The sequence below is a fragment of the Myodes glareolus genome, chromosome 6 (genome assembly GCF_982192425.1).
Source record: "Myodes glareolus chromosome 6, mMyoGla1.1, whole genome shotgun sequence".
Taxonomy (NCBI): Eukaryota; Metazoa; Chordata; class Mammalia; order Rodentia; family Cricetidae; genus Myodes; species Myodes glareolus.
Genome location: NC_142031.1, coordinates 114,199,227 through 114,214,263, shown reverse-complemented (window position 1 = coordinate 114,214,263; position 15,037 = coordinate 114,199,227). Strand labels below are relative to the sequence as shown.

The 15,037-nt window shown below is 35.9% G+C and overlaps 1 protein-coding gene across 9 annotated transcripts in view; it reads left to right on the top strand.

Moving 5' to 3' along the window:
* The window catches only part of Kmt2c (lysine methyltransferase 2C), a 213,338-nt gene that overhangs the window by 134,466 nt on the left and 63,835 nt on the right, over positions 1-15,037 (top strand). For all 9 annotated transcript variants that reach the window (XM_085691120.2, XM_085691118.2, XM_085691116.2 and 6 more), the window contains exons 22-27: positions 234-299; positions 1,305-1,517; positions 2,615-2,743; positions 5,270-5,389; positions 7,801-7,931; positions 14,517-14,685. In XM_085691120.2, the coding sequence (XP_085547246.2) occupies positions 234-299; positions 1,305-1,517; positions 2,615-2,743; positions 5,270-5,389; positions 7,801-7,931; positions 14,517-14,685 (828 nt within the window). The remainder of the gene's footprint in view (positions 1-233; positions 300-1,304; positions 1,518-2,614; positions 2,744-5,269; positions 5,390-7,800; positions 7,932-14,516; positions 14,686-15,037) is intronic.

Below are 15,037 nucleotides of genomic sequence, written 5' to 3'. Positions count from 1 at the left end.
TTTTTTTTTTGGGTGAAACAATCCCTTTGAAAACCAAAAGCTCCTTTTGGGGTGTGATGGAACATATGGGTATAGTACTTGACTGCCTGTATAAGTCAGCTCCTGACACACACACAGAATCCTATAATATTCAGACATTTGTTGAATGATACATGTACAGACATGGAAATCTTAATTCTGTATGTCATTTTTTTTGTCTCAGACATTTCCTAAGTTGTTGTTTTTCTTTTCAGTGCCTTCCTCAGACTGCTGTGACTCTTCACTTGTGGCACAAATTGTCACAAAAGTAAAAGAGCTAGGTAAAATGTGAAAAGTTTTCTTTTAGAAATAACATATACTTCTTAAACAACTGGCTTGATGCGTATATGATATTATGTGAATTTTCTGGAATTTCTAGAATTAATATATAAAATGTTCATACTGGCTCATTTTGCTGAAGTGTAGTATTCCTTATAAATTTCAGAAAATAATGAGAATAATAGCTCTTTGAATTAACTATTAGTATCCTGCCTACCTTACTTCAGTTGGATACTAGACTTGCTTAGTTGTCAGCAGAAAAAGAAAGCCTACTTAAGTAAACATTCAATTAGCATTAATTAATATTTTATAATTTTTCTCTGATAACAGTGGTAGCATGACATTTTTATGAGAGATTCTTTTAACTGATATTGACAACATTTCTGATACAAAAACTTTTGTATTGTATTGGATTTGCTTTAATAAACAAGTTTTTACATTAAAGATTTGAATCTACACAAATGTTATCTTATTATTAATGTTTTAGCTAGCATAGGAAAGAGTGACTTAATTATGGCTTTTTTACCCATGTATATTATTTTACTTGAGGGTGCAGAATCTTTCCAATATTTCTACCTCTCTGTGTAAGTGATAATATTGGTACTAGTTTTCCAGATGGACTTCTGGAGTACTTTTGTTTCTCTTACATGAATTGATTCTTGCATTTTGGTCTTCACAAGGAAAAGGCTTATTACTGAGCAGTGGTGGCAGCACCGTAGCTTCAGTGTCTTCCTTCCTTCTTGATACATGAAAGCTGAAATGCTTTTAGGAAAATCTTTTTTTGTAATGTAGTTTTACTTACTTGCATATTTTTTGTGGTCCATGTACATCCATTCTGCGATAGTCCTTAAAGGTTTTCAGTGTTAATTGAACATCATCAGTTTGTGCATTTTGTAGATTTTTGCTGGATGATGTGTATATTTTCTTGCCATGTAGATGTTGGAATATTGATCAACTTATCTGTCAATTTGAGATGAACTCTTAAATTTGTATTTCTGTAATCTTAGATCCACCTAAGACCTATACCCAGGATGGTGTATGTTTGACTGAATCAGGGATGACTCAGTTACAGAGCCTCACCGTTACGGTTCCAAGAAGAAAACGGACAAAACCAAAATTGAAATTGAAGATTATAAATCAGAATAGTGTGGCTGTTCTTCAGACCCCTCCAGACATCCAATCAGAGCATTCAAGAGATGGTGAAATGGATGATAGTCGAGGTAATAACTCTTTGGTCTTCCTTCGGACACATGTGCAATAATTAGTGTATAATGTTGCTGGAGAAATGGCTCAAAGGTTAAGAGCACTGGCTGCTCTTCCAGAGGTCCTGAGTTCAATCCCCAGCAACCACATGGTGGCTCACAACCATCTGTAATGAGATCTGATGCCCTCTTCTGGCCTATAGGCAGAATAGTATATGCATAATAAATAAACCTTTCAAAAAAGCAATTAGTGTATAAAAGAACTTCTGAAAGATACATAGTTATAAAACATTAGTCACACTGTTTATGGTACCTCTTGATGAAAAACTTCTCCCTTTTGAGTGATGTTCTGAGACTTGCATTTGCTTGTTTTCTTGTTTTGAAATATTTTTGTAATCAAGATCTCTAAGATCATTGTGTTTGTAAGTATGGACATTCAGAGTGATTCCTTTCAGTTTGCTGGACTGTCATCCTAAGCCCTCCCCTAAGCTTTGTAAATTGGTGATTCATAAACCTTTTCTTTATCAGAATAGAACTCATAAGGTTTTTCTATCTGAACTTGTAAGATAACAAAATATTTTTAGTAACAACATTAAGTATAGCAACAGAGTAGATTTGTTTGTTTCCTTTTCAGAATGATCACTTCTGGTGTCTTTATTTTGGAGTGATTATTTTCAACTGACTCAGAAATAAAGCCGTAATTATTTTCCCACCATGTTCTACCATTCAGTAGTATCTATTAAACATGTATAACAAATGTTGGAAATTACATTAGTGGACAAAATATGTAAATCATGGATCTTATATCATCATGTTAAAGACAAGATTGCTTTAAAAATTGATTGCTAGGTATCTTTTTGAGCTCTTTGTTTTCCCTTTCTTAATTGGCATGACATCCTCCCTGGGAACACAACACTGGGTCATCATGATTCCCAACCCCATCCTGGGGCACAGGATTAGACTGAATGGTTTAGAATGGCTTGGTGATCTTTTGCATGGCTTCCTTTTCTTTTCGTTTTTTGTTTGTTTGTTTGTTTGTTTTTTTATGTATTTTGGTTAAGGTTTCTGTATTTCTTAGAATTGCCCAGTTTCATCTGTATGTTTACTTTTTCCAGAAGGAGAACTTATGGATTGCGATGGAAAATCAGAATCTAGTCCTGAGCGGGAAGCTGTGGATGATGAAACTAAGGGAGTAGAAGGAACAGATGGCATAAAAAAGAGGAAAAGAAAACCTTACAGACCAGGTAGATTCTATCAACTAGACGCATGTGCTCTCTCTTTCTCATCTCTCCAGATATGTATGGGTGTTTTACTTTCATGTATATAAGTGCATCATCTGAGTACCTGGTGCCCACAGAGGCCGTTAAGAGGGTGTCAGATCTCCTGGAAATGTAGTTAAATAACAGTTGCGAGCCGCCGTGTAGATGCTGAGAATTGAATCAGGATCCTCTGGAAACACAGCCAGTGTTCGTAATAGCTGAGCCATTTCTCGAGGCCCCAAGCTAGACAATGTAACAAAGCTTGTAATGATGACTTACAACTCAATAACTAATCTATTTGTGGCTATTACATGGAACTAAGATGTATTCCTTACAATGAAAAGTTTGACTACTTGACAATAAATCATTCCCACAAATATAACCATCTTTTATCCATGTTACTTATTTTGTTTTTATTTATGTTGAACTTTTAAAGCAATTCATATATTTTCTGTACTTCACCAGGTCTCTTGTAAGCATTCATTTTCTAATAATTTTTGTTTTAAAACTTCAGTAATTGTGCAGGCAAAAAGGTGAGCAAAACAACTTGTTGAATTTGTAGTGCAATTAATACATGAGTAGTTAAATTCTTCTAAAATTTTTTAGTTCATTTTTATTTATATATGTGTGTATATTTGTGTGAGTTTATGTGCACCACATGCATTCATAGACACTAGATGGTATCAGATACCCTAAAATTGGAGTGAGAGGTTCTTATGAGATACTGTGTAGGTGCTGGGAAAAAAACTCAGGTCCTCTGCCAGAGGACTGAGTATTCTTAACCACTTATCCTTTCTCTTCCCCTAATTTCTTACTTTCCTAGTGTATTTCATGGGTAGAGAAAAACCTGCCTTGGTTTTTACCTCATGGTAAAAAAGGTTTTGGAATTTCTCATCAATTTTCAATGATTTGAATTTGAGGCTTTTCAAATCTCATCTATTAATGATTTGAATTTGAGGCTTTTCAAATCTCATCTATTAATGATTTGAATTTGAGGCTTTTCAAATCTCATCTATTAATGTCTGTTTTTAGTGAAATCTCTGTTGTTTTGGTGGATTGTGTCTTATTGGTGAGAACATTCTATATTCCTTTTAGTTGTAGGTAAGAACTTTCCATTTCTGTTTTCCAAGACCTTCAGTGACACCTTCGTTATGAATGAACCACGTCTGTCATACCACGTCTTTTTTTTTTTTTTTTTTTCCATTGTGGTTTTTCAAGGCAGGGTTTCTCTGTAGACCAGACTGGCCTCCAACTCACAGAGATCCGTTTGTCTCTGCCTCCTGAGTGCTGAGATTAAAGGTCTGCACCACCACTGCCCAGCGATTTCATTTCTTTTTAATTATTATGTTTTCAAGTATACTTATGTTTTTAGCTAGAGCCATTCCATTTAGAATGTTAATGCTGTTTTATTCTGTCTTTTCTTTTTTCTCTTCCATATATGGGTGACATCCCTTTATTTGAGGGGTGTTGTGAAGCACTTTACTAGACAAATAGATCATGACAAAAGCTTATAGGATTTAGTGCCTTTTAAATTGTTACAATTGCTAACCATTTTACCAATTTTATTTTGCTTATCCTTGTGATATGGGGAAGTGTTATTATACCTATTTTACCAATGGATGTACTGAAGAGTAAATAACTTGCCCACGTTTAGTTAGTAGATAGAATTCTGTAGCCTGGCTCTATATTTTGTTTCCTAGCTACAGAACTTAACGTCTCTGTGACTTCTGGCCTTTTTGACATGGGATAACTAGATAGTACTGCTGAAGTTATAATGATCAATGAGTGTTAGTTTATTCTCATTCAGTTTTCATCCTCATCATACATGCTGGTCTGCTGAGCTGTTTTCGGGAGCTCTAACTTAACAATTACAGAAGGGAAGCAGAGATATATCAGTTCTTCATATTCAAGCTCCACCTCCGGTTTAGTGTGTAGTCTGAGTTTATCTGGAAGAGAAAATGCAAGTAGTTCTTTCCATACACTAGCAAGTTGTGATTATTATTTTTTGTAAGTGATAGTAGTAACTTTGACATTTATTTTAACTTCCAAACTCCTGTACTTTACATAAAAATGAGATTCTTGAGGTTGGAGGGATTGTTTAACAGGTAAAATGCTTGCCATGGAAGCATGAAGACCTACCAGAGTTTGGGTCCTCAGCATCTCTGTAAAAGTTAGGGAGTCAAGAGACGAGGGATCCTGAATCAGCAGCCTCTTGTTTCAAGTGAAATATTCTGCTACAATGTATAAGGTGGAGAGAGATAAAGGGTAAAATCCAGTGATTAGCTTTCTTCCACGTGTATATCTGTACACATGAATGAACACCACCCCCCACACAGACATGTGTGTGGCCTCCATGCCACATACCTATAAACATGCAAAAATGAGATCATTAGTTTATATTAAACATACAAGTGAATTTAGATAAAAGTTCACCATTAAAGACAAAGCCATTCTTGTTACTGTAGAATTCTAGAGACATTTATCACTTTATGTGATTTCTATCTTATATAGGTATTGGTGGATTTATGGTACGACAGAGAAGTCGAACGGGACAAGGAAAAGCCAAAAGATCTCTGATCAGAAAAGATTCTTCAGGCTCAATATCTGAGCAGTTACCTAGCAGAGATGATGGTATAGTACTGATTTTCTTTGATTTAACTCCTTGGGATTTATACTCTGTTGAAATAGAAAGTCACTAAAGCAATGCTGCCATATATAACCATATGCTTCTTTTTGGTGGAACAATTAACTTGAATGCTATAGAGTTAAGAAAATGATTTTAATTTAGGACGTGTGTGGGATGGTGAGGGATAGTTTAGTCTGGTGGCTGTTTCCCTACATAGTTTTTATGACTTTCTCAACTCATGATATTCCTTCCGTAGCTTTCCCAGTGCTGCAATTGTAGGCGTTTTCCCTACTTTCCATTTATTGCTATGGATGGCAATAAATAAATGGATGCTATGATGATCTATACTCCTCACATTTTCTTTGGAACTTTAAGTCCCTACTACCCCCCAAGAAATGTTTTCTGTGCTAAATAAGAGTAAAAGGATTAACTAACTTAGTTTTATCCGATACTTAGGCCCATTTTTAACAAAGGCCTCTCTTTCCCTGCCTTAGTGACTTAATATGCAATTTACAGGCTATTTAATTTAATTGAAGTGACAGGTTTGTATTTTATAAATATATTTTGTCACCCTTGCTTAAGAAAAAGCTTAGTCATTGTTCAAGCCAGACCTTCATGTGAGTGCCTTATGGGCCAGGCACACATAATTAATCCAGGCAGAGACAGGCAGATCTCCCAAGTTTGAGGCCAGCGTGGTCTACAGAGTGAGTTCCATGACAGTCAGGGCTACATAGAGGAACCTTGTCTTGAAAACCCAAAAAGTGATCTGCTTTTCACCTTCAAAAGTGCTTGTCATCACTAATGATCACGAGCTGTATGCTTATATTTTTAAAAATTATGTTTTAAGGTGGAATAGGAAGAAATCTGTGGTATTCTCAGCATGTCTTTGTAATATTTCTTGTTTTGCAAAGCTAGTCTTTTTTTCCCTTTGAAACTTTAATGAATTTTTAAAAATCAGAAATTCTTTTCTATTTCAAGAAGTGTAGTGATTTTCAAGAAGCTTCTTTTTTGACATAACATGGGCTTAATAATCTCTAAAGAATTTAGTATGTTTAATAAAACTATTGTGTGTGGTTTTTTTTGATATCCAAATAATTTCTTTAGCCCTATTTTTTAGTTCAATGTTTTTTAGTTCTTTTGTTTCTAGTAAGACAAAAGCAAATTTATTTAATTTTTTATTTCAAATATTGTTTCTTAATCTTCTGTTATTTCTCTGATGTTTAATTATTTTACATATTCATATTTGACCTACTTTCAATTGTCTTTTATCTCATGTAATTGATTTTGTAATATGAAATATTTGAAGGTATTTCTTCATTTCGTAGCGCTTTCTTTGTCTGCTGCAGTATTTAATTGTCTATATATGAAAGGCACACGTTGTTTATTTATTTATTTCTCCTAGAAAATCCTCTTCAGTGGGGAGCTTATTCTCTGTTTAGATTTTTCCTTTAATGGAAGTAAAGATTCATTTTGACTCGAGCTTTCATAGGTGTGAGTCCATGTTACTTTGAGAGGTGTGTGTGTAGGGGGGGATTGTTTAGAATTTTTAAAAGCTGCATTGAAGGTGATTTTTTTCAGAAATCTGCATCTTTTACTTTGAGATCCTACTTTCCTAGAGTTAACTTATGTTAAAACCCTCAAGCTTAAGGCACCTTTAAAGTTTACTGCAATAAACTTTAGGTCCATGTCCCATTTTTCCCATTTGTAAGTTTTTTGAACAGAAATTTTTTTAAAGCTTTTTTGTCAAATGTCAAATTCTATATGACAAGTACTTGCTTTAGGTACTGCAGGAGGTGATTTTAATGAGTTGGTGGTTTGGGTTGGTGAAGTTGTCCTTTTTCTTTTTCTTTCTTTCTTTTTTTCTTTTTTCTTTTTTCTTTTTTTAAACAAACTGTGTCACAGGCAAAAGGGTACTATCCATATCCACTGAATTTTCTTCAGGAGTTTGTTAGTAGCCATTTCCTCATAATTCTGAATATCTGGTGTTTCTACCCTTTGCAATCTGTAAATGTTCTGTTTAGGAAATCATGTTACTTTGCTTGGGAATGCTAGTTATTTAGAAAGACTAGGAGCCAGGCCTTGTGGCCTACACTTTTAACCCCAGTACGTGGGATATTGAGGCAGGTGGATTTCCATGAGTTCAAGGCCAGCCAGGTCTACGTGTAAGTTCCAGGTCAGCCTGGGGACCCTTCCTACCCCACCCCCAAAAAAGAAAAGATAGGAATTGTACTAATACTAAATAGATATGAAATGGAATTTTTAAAGCATTTAAAATTTAGAAATGTGTTTTAAGATCTTTGCGTGATATAAAAATTATTTGTTTATTCCTAGCTATGCATATTGGTAAGCTAACAAATTGCCATATTTTTCTGGAAAGTAAAGTGCCACATATTTATAAACATGGCTCTTATTTCAGGCTGGAGTGAACAGTTACCAGATACTCTAGTTGATGAGCCTGTTTCTGTTGCTGAAAGCACTGAAAAAATAAAGAAGAGGTACCGCAAAAGGAAAAATAAGCTTGAAGAAACCTTTCCTGCTTATTTACAAGTAATATTCTGCTTCATATTTTATTGTGTGGTTTGCTAATTTAGGCAATGTATTGAGGTGTTTTGATTTTTTTTAAATGTTTGGTAACATTCTACTCATTCTGTGTGATTTTTCCCTGATTGTCATAAATGACATTCTCTCTATTTGACTTCATCAAAGAATGAATATTTGCTTTTGTGTGTGCTTTGAATATTGTAGGTGATTATCAACCGTTTTTTTCATGAAGGAATGTGTGTATGTGTGCGCATGCAGTCCTGGGGAATCATAGCAGAGTTTTGTGAACATAGGAGTTTTCCTGTATTGAACTTGTTCCAACCCTATAAAGTTTGTTTTCTCTCTCTCAGTTAAGTTCTCTTAGTTTTACGTGTGCTGTTTGGCCATAACATAGATACTTTGTGGGTGGGAAATACTTCTTTAAAACTATACATATATGTGCACATGCCAAACCTGGCTCCTATTGATATTTTCATATATCAGTACAATTTATTTGGTTAATTTAATTGAGAAAGTTCTCAGCAGCCAAAACCGTAGCTTTGATAATTGGTTACCACATATAGAAACTTGTTAATGAGAAACCAAAGTCAAAGAAAACCGAAGAATTCTTACAAATTTTTGATACAGGATCTTGCTGTAAAGTCTAAACTGGCCTTGAACTCCTAATATTCCTGAGTCAGCCTCCTAAGTTTTGACATTACAAGGTGATTGCTATCATGCTGGGCTATAACAAACATTTATTGTTGTTGCTGTTGTTGTTATTATTGGCTTTCCAAAATTTATCTGTAATTATGAAAATATTTTTGATAAACATAGACTACAAAAAAAGAGGAAGTCTTTCTAGTTTTTATTATATTTGTTAAATCACAAAAGACCTGAAAGATATTATTAGGGAGAATGCCATCTTAGAGGCAGGATAGATTGTAAACATCCTCATCTACTACTACCTAATTCTCGGTTCCTTAGTAAATTATTTTATTCTTCCCACTCCTTTATTTCTTCACTGGTAAATATTAAATTGGAATACACTATCATTAAGTGTCTACCTTAATTTTAGTACTTATACTTAGCACTATTCCTATGATTCAGAACTAGGTTTTAGGTAGATACCCTATTTAAGGTACATATTTTTTTAACCTTAATTTTCCACTACAGGGTTTCTTTGTGTAGCCCTGGCTATCCTGGAATTAGCTCTTTAGACCAGGCTGACTTCAAACTCATAGATCCACCTGCTTCTGCCTCCCGAGCGCCAGGATTAAAGCACCCCTTATGTTTGTCTTAAAATATATTTTTAATTACAAGGTAACTTGCTCAATTTTCTTCTCTAGTAATTACTAGCTTTAGCTTTGTGTGTATATATGTGTGTGTAGAAATCTGTATGTGAATACACAGTTTCTGTGAGTAGAGGTCAAAGGTCAATCTCAGGTTATTCCAAAGCTGTTCGCCTTTATTTATTTTTTTATTTTTGGACAGAGTCTTATATTGTGATTTGGGATTCATTGAATCAGTTGAAATGGTTGACCAGTAAACCCCATGTATAGTCTCAACACTAGATTTATAAGCATATGCCAACAGAATTTTTAACATGAATTTTAAGGGTTGAACTTAGATCTTTCTCCTGAGCTATATTCCCAGCCCCTAGACTACTAGCCTCTTAACTGTCTATATGCGGGTAAGCTTATCCTTTAAATTAGAGTTTGTGTGTCTAGTATAGGTGTGTGTCAACAGTAAGCCTGTGTGTTTGTGTTTAGAAATTCACATCTGATCTCTTCTTCTAAAACAAAGTTCCATCTTCTTTCCTTCCTTCCTTCCTTCCTTCCTTCCTTCCTTCCTTCCTTTCTTCCTTCCTTCTTCTCCCCCCCGTCCTCCTCCTCCTCATTATGATGATGATGATGATGTGTGGTGCCTTCTATGGTGTTGACATTGATGTCAAGTAACAACTTTTGGGAGTCAGTTCTCTCCTCCCACTGGTTGTCAGGCTTACACAACAAATGCCATCTCACTATCCACTATCTATTTTTGCCATAGAGTATCTTCACTGAACTTAGGGTTTCTCACTGTTTTGGCCACTCTGACTGGCCTCTGGAATCTTCTTGTCTCTGGTCATCTTCCTATACCCTCTCATCCAAGAGTTATAGAGCTTCTTGCTTTAACTTGGGTGGCTAGATATCTAGGCTTAGATCCTCATACTTACATAACAAGCTTTTTATGCACTGAGTCATCGCCTCAGCTCCTGTGCTCTTTTTTAAAGCAGCAATTTCATCAGTAGGAAAATACTCCTTTTTTTTTGTTTGTTTTGACTGTCTTTATGTGCTTCTTTGTTCTTGCCTTCTCCCTCTCTCTCCTCACTCTCATTCTTCTCCCTCCTCCTCTCCCCTTCCCTTTCTTCTTCTACCTCTTCCTCCTTCTACCCTGACCCCTGACCCATCTGTCTTCTCTGGGACAGGGTCTTACTGTACAGTCGTGGGTCACCTGGAACTCACTCTGTAGACCAGGCTGGCCATTGAACTCAGATGTCTGTCTTCCTCTGCCTCCTGACTGATGGAATTAAAAGACATGCACCACTTGCTCTTGATATTTTTTAAGGCAGAATTTTAATAGGCAGTTGGTCTTACAAATAATATATATTCCTATAATCTGTTTTTAAAAACTAATAAACTAATCCTCTACTATAAACCTTCCTCTCCTTCCCTTTATCCTCTCCTTGCTCTTTTATACATACAGTGTCTCTTGTAACCTTGCTGGTCTTGAACCCTGAATTCATGCATGTTGGCACACACTTTACTAACCGAAGTAGTTAGTACTACTAGCCCCTATCCTGCACTTAAAGCTGTTTTACAATTTTACAACAATAACAAAAGACCTTAATTGCATGTTTCTTACAGGGTAAAATGAAATAATTTTATTTTTATTTTATGTATATGAGTATTTTGTATGTCTAAGTATGTCTGTGTATCACATCATTGCCTAGTGCCCACAGAGACCAGAAGAAGGCATTGGATTCCCTGAAACTAGAGTTCCATAGAATTGTGAGACTCTATATTGATGCTGGGACTCTTTGGAAGAGCAACAAGTGCTCTTAACCACTGAGCCATCTCTCCATTTCCAGCGCCATGTTCACTTTCTAATATGAATGAGTGCTGTATAAATGAATTGGGTTTCTTATATCTTTAACAATCAGGATAAAAGGCATGCACCCTACACTTGGACCCCTCACCTCTTTTCTTGATACTCTTTTCAGGATGTACTGAGAAGTTGATCTTCTCCTTTACCTATGGATGTTTGCTGTCTGTAATCCATATTTAGAAACTCCTTTAGCTTAACATCAAAGTATGGAAGCCAGCTATTTGCAAAAGAGCATCTAAATATGCTCTTTCTTGGCCATTCTTTCGTTCCCTTCTTTTTTTTTTTTCTTCCCTTTTTTTTTTTTTTTTGGTTGGTGTATGTTTGTGTGAATGTGTACACAGCGTGAGTATGTGTGTGTTTGATTTTTATATTTTCCTTATTTTTAAAAGACACTTTTAATGCAGACCAGGTTGGTCTGAAGCTTGGTGTGTGGCCAAGAATGATCTTGAACTGCTTATCTTCTTGCATCTCTCTCTGTAGTGTTGGAACTACAGGTAAGAGCCAACATGTCTGGTTTTAAAGGAGCCTCTAAAAATACTGAATATTAATCTGTTGAGATGGTTCTTGCTTCTAAGTCTGATGCCCTGAGTTTGATCCCTAGCACCACCCCTACAAGTTGTCTTTTAGATTCACACATGCCACGGTGCATGTGTATTATCATGTGTCTGTAAAGAGCTCTTGTCCTTGATCTGTATTCTGGTTGTGGTTCATTCTTGGAGTTCACCACACTGTCTAGTTGTAAACTACATGAAGCTTTTCTTTGATGTTAACTCTAAGGAATGAAAAAACTTACCAAATGTGGCATGTGCCTTTAATCCCAGCACTTGGGAGGCAGATCTTTGAGTTCAAGGACAGCCAGGTCTACAGAGCAAGTTCCAGGGTAGCCAGGACTACACAGAGAACTCTTGACTTGAAACAAATAAACAAAAAGCAACAAAAGTGAGGCTTACCAAATTCATTATAGAATTACAACTATTAAATATCAGGAAAGTCATTATGAGTCATTAAAAGTATTATTATTGGTGTTGTCAGGTTATTGAAGTTTATACTTATGGAATTACACCAGTGATTGATTTCTAAGCATCAAAGATGTTTTATGCTATTCAGCATTCTTTTATGGCCTTAAAGATTTTCAAATACAATTTTCATAGCTTATTCATTTTAAAAATCTGAAATATTTGAATAGTATATAAAATATCTTCCAGAATTAATCCAGTTGGGGTAGGGTATGTGTGTGTGTGCTAGTGTATCGTGTATCATCGTATTTGAATAGAGAAGATTAAAGGACCACTTCAGATGTTGGGCCTCGCCTTGCATCTTATTTGAGACAGGTTCTCAGCTGCTTTACTGTGTATAACATACTAGCTGGCCTGTGAGCATTTGGAGATTCTATCTTGCCATATAGGTACACTGGGTTTACTGACATGTGCTACTCTTCTGGCAATACATGGATTCTGGGGATTCTAGCTCAGTTCCTTACAATAGTGCAGCAAGCTCTTTCACTACTGAGTCCATACCTAAGCCCTCCAATGCCTGTTCTACTACTAACATTGTCTTTGGATTTTTATTGCTATAATAAAACAACACAGCCATAAACAACTTGGGGAGGAAAGAGTTTATCTCAGCTTGAAACTCTCAGGTCACACTCTGGGAGGTCAGGGAGGAATACATAAGTAAGAACTGAAGCAGAGGCTGTGGATGGCTACTGCTACTGTCTTTAATTTCCACTGCCTGTTGAACCTGTCTTCTTAGAGCACCTGGGGCTACCAGCCTGGGCCATCCCCAGTGAGCTGCACCTTGTCACAACAGTCAGTCAAGGAAATGCACCACAGGCTTGCCCACAGGCCAATTTGGTGGGGGGCATTTTCTCCAAAGTGTCTGTAGCTTGTGTCAGGTTGACATAAAACCAGTCAGCATGAACATTTTTTGCCCCCTTTCAATTTTGTGTAATTTATTTTATATTCTTACAGAAGTCTTCATTTGCACCTTTTGTTGGACCTTTCTTTCAACTGTCTTTCTTTTGGTCATATATTTCAGAACTTTTCTTTGGTAATATGGGTTTATATGCTTTTAAATATTTATGTGTACTTGCAAATTCCCATGACACACTTGTGGAGGAAGACAGTTTGCAGAAATCAGTTCTCTCTTCCACTGTGTGATTCCCAAGAATTGAACTGAGATTGTCATGCTTTCTGGCAAGTACCTTTTTGCTGAGTCATCTCACTAGTCCTCTTTATATGCTTTTAAAATCTGTTTTTTAGTCTGGGGATATAGCCCAGTTCGATATTCTTATCTGACATGTGTGGGGCCTGAGTTTCAAATTACAACTTCAATTTCCAGTGCTGCAAGAAACAACAGCCCATTGCCCCCCTTCATTTTATATTGAGAATATTGATCTGTCTACCTGCTATGAACACTGGGGCCGTTTTTACTTAAAGAGTTACAAAAAGAAAGTGCCTGTGAACCTTCTATTTGTGTGTATATGGCAGGTATATAATGTTATTAACTTCCGCCAACTCTCTGGATTGCTTTATCCAGAGAGACCAGAGTAGAAAATATTCTATTCAGGGTTGCTGGGTTGAAACAAATGAAGGGAAGTTCTGAGGTTCTGCTTTTGTCTTTTGTGTTGATCTTGAGGAGTTCTGAGAAGAACTCACCTTGAAGCTCTGCCCCTCCAGCGGAGAAATGTTCATCTCAGTAAATAAACTGAAAGCTAGCAGCCTTTCCTAGATCACAAATATTCCATGCGTGGACCTAATTCCTTCAGATTCATAGCATACGTCCTCTGATGTGGGTATGCTTCAGTGTGAGGTTACTGCAGACAATAGAGGTGTGCAGATCCTGGATTAGTAGATCAGAATCTTGTGTTATCCTCAGTAGGTAAGCTATGCATATTGATTATATTTGTGAAGGTGTGTCTATTCCTGTGCTACTAATTAAGAAGCCAATAACATCAAAAGCATCTATCAGTTTCAAAATTTCATTGTAGATTAATCTCAGTGAATAATTCTAACTGAATTATTTTGCAATGTCTAGAAACACATTTGACACATTGTATTTATATTTGTTTAAGTTTGTTTTTGACAAATATATCAAAATTAATTTAACAGTTTTTACAAAACCAACAGGATTGCCGGGCAGTGGTGGCACATGCCTTTAATCCCAGCACTCGGGATGCAGAAGCAGGCGGATCTATATGAGTTTGAGGTCAGCCTGGTCTACAAGAGCTAGTTCCAGAAGAGGCTTCAAAGCTACAGAGAAACCCTTTCTCAAAGAAACACACACACACACACACACACACACACACACACACGAAGACATCCCCCCCCCACAAAGAATCAGGATCTTTGTATATTCTGTATTCAGTTTTTACATTGTGAAATTCTTGTCAAAATGATGACAGGATAATGTTAGCTTTATAGAATTTAGAACTAATTATTTTCTTATGTGTTCATCTTTATCTAGGAAGCATTTTTTGGAAAAGATCTTCTAGATACCAGCAGACAAAACAAGCTGAGTTTAGATAATCTATCAGAAGATGCACCGCAGCTTTCATATAAAACAGGTTTCTTGGATCCTTCCTCAGATCCGCTACTGAGTTCATCTTCTGCTTCAGCAAAACCTGGAACTCAGGGTACGTAGACTAATTCACAGGTATTTTCTTTATACCACATGTCATTTACCTTCTAGTTAGTATAAAACACTCCTTAGAAATACTTTTGTTTGATTTCATATATATTATTAAAGTTAACTTTATTGAAATATAGTTTATATTAAATAAATGTAACAATTTTAGTGGAAAGTTCTAAAAGACTTTTCAAATGACTTGTCAGATTAACCTACCAGTATGATAATCACCAAAATCAGGAGTTGTGAGTAAAAAACCTTTCAGTTTATACTTTAACTGTTAAAAGTTGACAGTGTCAACTACACAACCTAAAGAAATTCTGACGTGTCAAAAACTGCAAAATGAAGTTGGGAGTGGT